This window comes from Halyomorpha halys, unplaced genomic scaffold, assembly GCF_000696795.3.
Source record: "Halyomorpha halys isolate HHAL.00 unplaced genomic scaffold, Hhal_1.1 Scaffold1174.1, whole genome shotgun sequence".
Taxonomy (NCBI): domain Eukaryota; kingdom Metazoa; phylum Arthropoda; class Insecta; order Hemiptera; family Pentatomidae; genus Halyomorpha; species Halyomorpha halys.
In genome coordinates this window covers 168,090-176,653 of record NW_027109467.1, presented here as the reverse complement: position 1 = coordinate 176,653, position 8,564 = coordinate 168,090, and the positions used below count along the sequence as shown (strand labels likewise).

Below are 8,564 nucleotides of genomic sequence, written 5' to 3'. Positions count from 1 at the left end.
AAAAATCAATCATTTCTATGATTAAGACTGTTGAAAATAAAAACAAATATTTATTCTGAATTATTCTAATAATTTTACCCATAAGATAATTCTATTAAATTGAGTATATCAGAAATCATATAATCATCAAGGTGGCAGTAAACATTACGGTACATTTGGAAACGAAGTGAACAGGATTTCGGGCTGGGGCTGTAAGGAAAAGCTCTTGGCAACGCCAGCCATATTGATTGTCAATTTTCAATCTTGTGTTTAATTGTTGTTCTGCAACATCTGACTTAATTCTGTTCACTCATTGGTGAAAATTAAATTGTTTGAACTTTAGCCGTTGTACTCGAAGTGGTATTTTACTGTTTTATAGAGCATAGTTAGTGGTTTCAGTTTGTTTGAAGCCCGACTGAGCAAGGATAATGGCTTGTGCTACACTCAAAAGATCTTTGGATTTTGATCCAGTACATATGCACGGTAGGCCTCCTAAAAGGCAAAGATGTATTCCTATGAGTATTTCGCCTTCTAGTTCTCCACCTGCAACTAGAAATGAAGGAAATCCTTCGCCGTTCAGCGAATTGTGCCCCAAGATGACACCAGGTATAATTACTAATCAAGATTATTGCAACATTATTGTTATGTCTTGACTTATTCTATGATTTGATATGTCTAAAACGTATTTCCTTACAGAATGTCTACACTTAGCTTTAAAAAAAAATACATGGTTTTAGAATTTTAAGTACCCAAGTGTTAATATAGGGACCGTTATTTTCCTTAAATTTAGGAGAAAAAAAAAGTTTCCTGACCATTGAATACCATTTAAGCATTGCTGATTTTCTTATTATTTATTTTCTACTCATTAATATGATTGTATTTCACCAATTTTGAAAATGATTTTTTTTTTCCCAAACATAACTTATTTTGTTTGAGGTCAAAGTAGGAAAATGATTGATTTTAACCTGTTATTAGTTTATTCTCCCAAATAAATTTTTTTAGATGTACAATGTGATAAGCTTATTTTATTGTTAGCATTTAAAACTAATTTAGTAAAGAAATAATCCTAATTATTGCTGAATATTAGGTACTACAGAAGCTTTTTAGATAGTTTTAATATCTTATTTTATACTTGTTCATATCATATTGATTAATTTTGTCTTCATTATACAGTATACAGTTTATTCAAGAAAAATTTTCTGATTATTTTGTGTTCATAAGTAGTAATTTGATTTTATCACCTTGTTCTGAGAAACAATAATCCTCTTCATTTTAATGAAGTTGTTTTTTGTTTTTTTTTTTAATTTTTATTTTAATCTTTTAAACAATCATTTTTAGTATACAAGTTATGAGTAGAATTTTAATTTTATTTCGTGTAAATGGTATGTACACCATTTCAACATATTGACAACTTAAATATTAATTCGAAAATTATTATTTGATCAAAAATTACAATGACTCAAATTTTGTTTTAAAAATCACAACTCATTTTGTTTCCTAAGTAGGTTATAAATTGATATCACACCTTTTTAAGTTTGAAATAGCTAACATTCTTTTTAATAAAGCAAGAAGGTTTATTTTAAACAAATAGTATAAGAAATTATATGAATAGGTATAATTTTGTACATGCTATGCTTTGTTTTAAATACTTTTCTGTAATATCACAAACAGGTGTCTAGTTTATCTGTGTGATATCAATCATTTTCTTTTTTTTATATCTGGGTATTCTGCCTCATAAATAGCAATCAAAAATAAGATATGACCAGTATATTATATCTGTTTCGTTAATTTTTTTTCTTCAAATTTTCCAGTCCAATCTTTTAAACATTTTTAACTCTGAATCCATGGGGGAGAAGGTGGCATTTTTGTTTCAATTCTATATAAATTGTATCATTTCAAAGTATCAATATCTGGAACATGTATTAAAATTGATAACTAAAGTATTCCTAATCTCTTTTTTTTTTTTTTAATTGTCATATCACTTTGTTTTTATAATAGGTTGTAATAGCTTAATGTGTTAATAATAAGCTGGAAATATTTAAAAACAAAATTTAATGTAAGGAAGTAAGCTTTATCTTCACATATTTGTTGATAATATGAATTGGCATAATTTTTGCATTTGTCATACCTTGTTGTAATTACCTTTGATCAAAAACCTCAACAAACAGATGTCAAATTTATTTATGTAAAATAATGAAAATCATTTTCATTTTTATATTTCTAGAATCTTTCTCTCAAATGGAAATCAAAAATTAGATGAAATAGTATATTTTTATTACTGAAATAGATTTAAAAAAATTAATGCAGGCACAATCAAGAATGCATTTTTTATTCATGTATATAACACTTTTAATTAAATTAGTTTTTTAAATATATGAATGTATGATAAAATTAATATGCATCTGTTTGGAGATGTAATTAATTATGAAATTTAAAGTTATCATAAGTGTATTTTGAGTATTTCCAAGTAATCGCATGTGTATTATTGAGTATGGTTGTTGCTTAGTCAAGATTCAATGTATTCTTTGGTTCAACTTAACCTACGTTGCTTCAAGACTTAATTTTTATAATGTTTATTACATATATTGCCAGTTCCTCCTTAGCTCCAAAGTGATCTAGTTCTGGGTTCATTTAATTTAATATGTGTCTTATCCTTGATCAACTTAGTCTTAGTACAATGACTTGGAGTTAGGCTAACCTCTTACCCAACAAACATCATTAGTGAATAAAGCATTGTCAGCCTTATTCCATTTAATATCTTACAGTAACCAAATGGTTATGGGATCATAATCCTGTTGAATGTAAATGATTTTTGTATTATAAACAATGTAAAAGTTAATAAACTCACATTTTGTTTCTGTTTTGGAGGGTTCGGAAAAAAAATAAAAATAAACTTAAATATAATTATTCAATCATAGTTCTCACTGATTTTACATGCAAGATATCAAAAATACATATATATTTACTGTAAATTTGTATTAAATAATTATATAAAACTATTTCATATCATAAAATATATTTGATAAAACATTTCAATAATGTACTTATTTATTCATTTAATCGCTATTAAAATGTTATTAATCATATTGCATAAATAAGATTGAACTAATTTGATAAATTTAATTCATTTGTAAAACAACCTCCGTTTTATGGTGTGGTGAAATATAATAACGTTTGTCTAATATTATTTTAGCTATCAAACTTGAGGTATTAGATAAGTGTGTTTGTTCAGCTTTAGGATATGAATTCTACTTATTAAAAAAAAAATGCTTAATTCTTACCCTACATCATCTAGTGCTAATCTAAAAACTGCCTGTAATTTTTTTTACCTCTTTGTATTTCCTCGAAAACTAGCGACTGTTAATATATAATTTTTTTATTTTAATTATTCTTGATTGCTTCTAAACATGAAATAGTTTCTTTTTGCATCATTATAATTTGATATGAAATTTCGTGTTAAAATAAAATTCAATTACCTAATTCTTGACAAATAAAAAGTTCTAACTTTTATATTGTGTTTATTCTTAAAAGTAAACAACAGTGTTTTTTAGCATCACATACATATTTATGATAATAATAATAATTTATTTATTTGTTTATAGGGCAAATAAAGTTAGCCTATAAAGTACATCATTTATATAGGCTAATAACAAACAGTTTACCCAAACTGGGATTATCTGCATTAGTCAGAGTGAAAAAAATGACATTACTTATTTATTAAAATAAACAAAAACTATGCATCTTATTGCGAAGATAAGTATCCTGTTCTAGGTATACTAAGGCTTTTTGTTACATATATAAAAAGAAATTTAAGATCTGCTTGTAAAAGCAAAAATTCATACTACTTATTTTGGTTAATATAGCTTAGTTTCAACATGTATCTGATTCGGTTCTCATGATACACAGGGCAGTTTGTTAAAAAATGGAAACCATTCTCTAATGTTGTTCCATCACAAGCTTCTGTGGATCCAAAGTATATTTGTGTGGACTAACACTTCAAGTAATAATAGCATATTTACTGTATAGTCGTAGGGCAGTTATTCTCAATTAAGCTATGGGGCAGCTGATTTTTAGGTAGCTTTGAGCAGCGTCTGACATGCTTCATAGAATGAAATCACTCAATAAGAACCTCTCTTTTAAGGGACACCTTTATTTATAGGACCATTCTGAATATATTGCCATGTGGTATACAAAAAACATTATTTTCCAGGAATACATTATTCCAACACAATTTTATCTCAGTCGCATCCAGCCTTTTACAATTTCCTTTCTTTTCTAATAAAATTGCATATTTGAACATCCATTTCTATTTTATTTTTGTTTCTTTCTAATCTTTGTAGTAACTTAATCTTTTCCAAGCATAAAATGAATAAAAGTGGGAATCCTAGTGTAAAAGAATTAGCTATAAAAAAAAATTTTAAGTAAAGGGGTAATTTTGAGTACTTTGTTAAATAGTGCATGGAAATGTGTCTTGGGTAATCAAGAACCAAAGAAGGTGTTGAACTAGGCTCATCAATTAAGGATCTGAAAGAAAACAAACATCTAGAAGAGCTTAATCTAAAGAAACTAAAGCCTTTGCCCAAGAGAAAACTTCCGCTCAAAAATCAATTGTTTCCTAGGTCTGAATAATACTAAAAGTCTTGAATTGGCCTCAGATGCACTGATGTCTTTTAGAGTTAAAACATTTAAAAATTCTAAAACAGTTAACTCTAGACTGTTTAGTTAAACACTTATGGTTCTTCTATTTACTTTTCATTTAAAGTTTTATTAAAATAAATTTTTTAGTCTATATTGAACTTGTCAACTTTTGTTATGTAAAATTTCATTTGAGTTTTCTTATTATACCCTTGTTAATATAAACATTTGTTTAATTTGCATTACCTATCATATATAAGTATGTTCTTATTGGTAATATGTTTTTGTATAATTTTAAATAACCTCTCATTAAAGGACGAGAATGATTCACCATTACTGTCCCCAGATCAGCAGTTTCACTGTATTTAGTTCATACCATGGTTACATTTCTTAAAGTATTTTCTCCTACTAAATTATATTTCTTCATTTTACGGTTGATTCCCTATCTTCCTTCCAAACCTCTGAGAACACCCAGTAACCATACCTCATATTTGAAAACTAGTACATATTTATGTACATAACATTTGTGGTATTGAGATGATTTTAAAATAATTTTAGTCTGATTTGACCTGTTTTGATAGAAAGTTCTAACATTTCAGTTAGCGGAGATAGTGGATCAAGTCTTTTATCCGTTCCTATGCTACCAACTTAAAACTATCATTACCAATACATTAAATTGGCTGCATCTCCCAAAGGGCTGCAAAGTTGATAAAATTCTTTACAGAGCTAACAGATGGCGTGATTTACAAAGCTTTTAATCTTAAAACTCAATTTTCACAAGAATGTGGGATAGTCCATTCTGGCTGATGCACCATAATAGTTCTTGATAAACAATAAGTAATTTATACACTTAAGATCATATTGAGGGTCATATTTTACCTCCAAATAATCTTTCTATTGCTAGTTTTAGCAGAAAATTGAAAAATAAAAAGTTATTCTCTCAAAGTAATCAGTAGTTTTAATAAAATTTCATATTTATTACATTGTGCACTCATTAAATTTCCAAATGCCTTTTTTTAATTTAAATCGATTTACAGAAATGATGGCTGCTTGTATCAGAGAGGAAATAAGGCGTTTGTATCGTAGACGTCAACTTCACTTCAATCCTAATCAGGAAGTTCAAGGAGATACTTCTTCAGATAGTTCATCATCGCCTTGCTCCAACACATTTGGAACACTGTATTCTCCAAGTACCCGTGATAAGCCACTCTTCACATTCAGACAGGTTTATTTGCTATTTATTTTAAATGATATTTTTCCGGGTCCAGGTATTTTGCATGTGATCATTCTGTTTTTGATTGATCAACTATTAGTAAATCTTAATAATGAAAATTATTGCTATAATTCCCATTATGAAGTTGATAATACGTTACCTAATTAACTAGACTAGGCGTTCGTATCGTAGACGTCAACTTCACTTTAATCGTAATCAGGAAGCTCAAGGAGATACTTCTTCAGATAGTTCATCATCGCCTTTCCCCAACACTTTTGGAACGCTGTATTCTCCAAGTACCCGTGATAAGCCACTCTTCACATTCAGACAGGTTTAATTGCTATTTATTTTAAATATTTTTCTGGATCCAGGTATTTTGGATGTGATCATTTTATTTTTAATTGATTGGCTATTACTAAATCTTAATAATGAAAATTATTACTAAAAATTCGATGAAGAAGTTGATAACACATTACCTAATTAACCAGACTTATCAACTTCTCCATGGTAGGTAAGGAATTATAAAGTAAAAAGTAAATTGATTTACAGGTGGATTAACTTGACTAACAACGTCTCCATGGTACGTATGGAATTATAAAGTAAAAATCAAATTGATTTACAGGTGGGTATGATTTGTGAACGCATGCTGACTGAACGTGAAACTCAAATAAGAGAAGAATATGATCGCATTTTGAACATGAAGCTTTCTGAGCAGTATGATGCTTTTGTTAAATTTTCTAATGACCAACTTCATAGACGCTTTGAGTTATCTGCAGTACCTAGCTGTGAGTACAGCTTTCATCATTCTTTCTACTAAACATTTTCCTTACTTAAAGTTATTTGATTTTTATGTAAACAAAAAAATTAATTCAATCTCTACCTAAGATTTTAAATGAACTATTCTTTTAAAGATTGCTTCATTTCAATTTCATCATTCAAAACATTTGAGCCCAGCCCTTATTTAAAATTCTCAGAAATGAAATGTAATAAATCATTGTTACATATTCACTAATGACTATGAGTATTTTATAAATAATTAATTTGCCAGAATTCTTATTGTACTCCTTTGTAATCCCAACCTGTAATTTAATAACGTATCTTACACCTTTCAAAGTATTTGATAATTAAATTAATGTGTATCTAGAAATTTATAACTAAGTTGAGTATTTATTTGTTTCCAGACCTCTCTTAAATGACATATGTGCAGCAAACAAGCTTGAGAAAAGCATTTCCCTGGTTTTAGAGTGTCCAAATTAACAGTTCAACAGTGTATACTTGATGGATGCTCCATATATATAGTTCATAATGTTTTGACAGAAATGCTGTGCCTAATCTTTCACCATTATTAAAACTATTATTACATAATAAATTAGAATGTAATTTTGTATTTGACTGTAGTTTGATTGTTTTAAGCACTGACAGAAGGTCAGAGGTTAAGTGTGTTCTGTGTAAATAGGCTTAGTTTTCCTTAGCTATAATTTCTTTCATATTGTATTGAATAACTTTTGTCATCAAAATATTTTTTATTTTATTTTTGTAGATCTAAGTCATCACACTAATTGATGATTCTCAACATCCGATTTATGTATCCTTGTTTTATATATATAATTATAATTATTAATTCCATATCATTTGACACACATCTAACACTAAACCTTCTGCAAAAGCAATGGATTTTTAAATAAAAATTTTAGTAGTTTTGATAATCATCTTTAAAATATAATTTAATCTAAATCTAACATTGTTCATCTTACTTTTAATTTAGGTTATATTTATTGTAAGGTAAAATGGAGTCATTTAATGTTCTCAGTTTGTTATTTTAATTACAAAGCCTGAATAAACACAATATTTGATTTGTTATTGTGCTTATTTATTCTTGAATGATGCATACAATAGTACCTCTCCTTGTAGTTTAAGTATAAGTTTGTTATTGTGATATAAGTGACACATTTTTTCTTCTTTTTTTTTTTTAAATATACCATTATTTAATTAATTATGTTAGAGTATATTTAGTTTTTTCGTTACTGTAACACCTACACTATTTATCCATATAAATGCTCAACAATTGATTGAAATGTATTATCATTTACATTGTTTATAGTATATGAAGTTAACCATACCCAATGTTCTCATACATATATAGGAAGGTATATGTAGATTATTCTTATTTTACCTGCATAAATATTGATTGAAGAATACATAAAGATATGTATTAATGTTCAGGATTGGTTCAGTGCAATTGTATTCGTATCTCAAGAGTTTGTAAATGTAACAACTGGTTATAGTTTTGTTAATGCATCAAGGCATAATTTTCAGTTTGTGAAATTTTGAAGGGTTGGAAATATAAAGTTTAATATGTAAGTCTTTGTTATTTACTGTTTCCATTCTTTCATTACTATTTTTAAAGAAGTATTGTTTTACTTTAGCAACTCGTTCAATTGCATAGAGGCTATGCCAATTCATTAGTTTTAACTGAGAATAAGTTAATTGAAACACTATATTACAGTACTTCTTTTAATTCATCTTAAATCTATCTTTTCTTTAGTTCCTTGACTATAATGTTCACTTGCATGCATTGAAACTAGGAAGGTGTTCTATCAGGCATTTTCTTTAAGTGATCCTATCCATCATTAATACCAAAAACTGTAGTAAAGATCCATTTACGCATGTCAGTGCTGTTTTGGTATGAGTAAAAGATTATACTCTGAAAATTTGAATGGATAGGTTCCTATAGGAC

The 8,564-nt window shown here is 27.7% G+C and overlaps 1 protein-coding gene across 2 annotated transcripts; it reads left to right on the top strand.

Moving 5' to 3' along the window:
- The first annotated feature begins 163 nt into the window (after nucleotides 1-163).
- Nucleotides 164-8,188, top strand: LOC106688667 (akirin-2). 2 transcript variants are annotated; one of them, XM_014433242.2, is made up of 5 exons: nucleotides 164-585; nucleotides 5,652-5,839; nucleotides 6,000-6,158; nucleotides 6,450-6,612; nucleotides 7,009-8,188. In XM_014433242.2, exons 1-5 carry the CDS (start codon nucleotides 408-410, stop codon nucleotides 7,017-7,019), a joined length of 699 nt encoding a protein of 232 aa, XP_014288728.1. In that variant the 5' UTR covers nucleotides 164-407; the 3' UTR covers nucleotides 7,020-8,188. The 2 variants fall into 2 exon arrangements, with proteins under 2 accessions (XP_014288728.1, XP_014288729.1); XM_014433243.3 differs by lacking the exon at nucleotides 6,000-6,158 and having other exon boundaries at nucleotides 165-585.
- The last annotated feature ends 376 nt before the right edge of the window (nucleotides 8,189-8,564 follow it).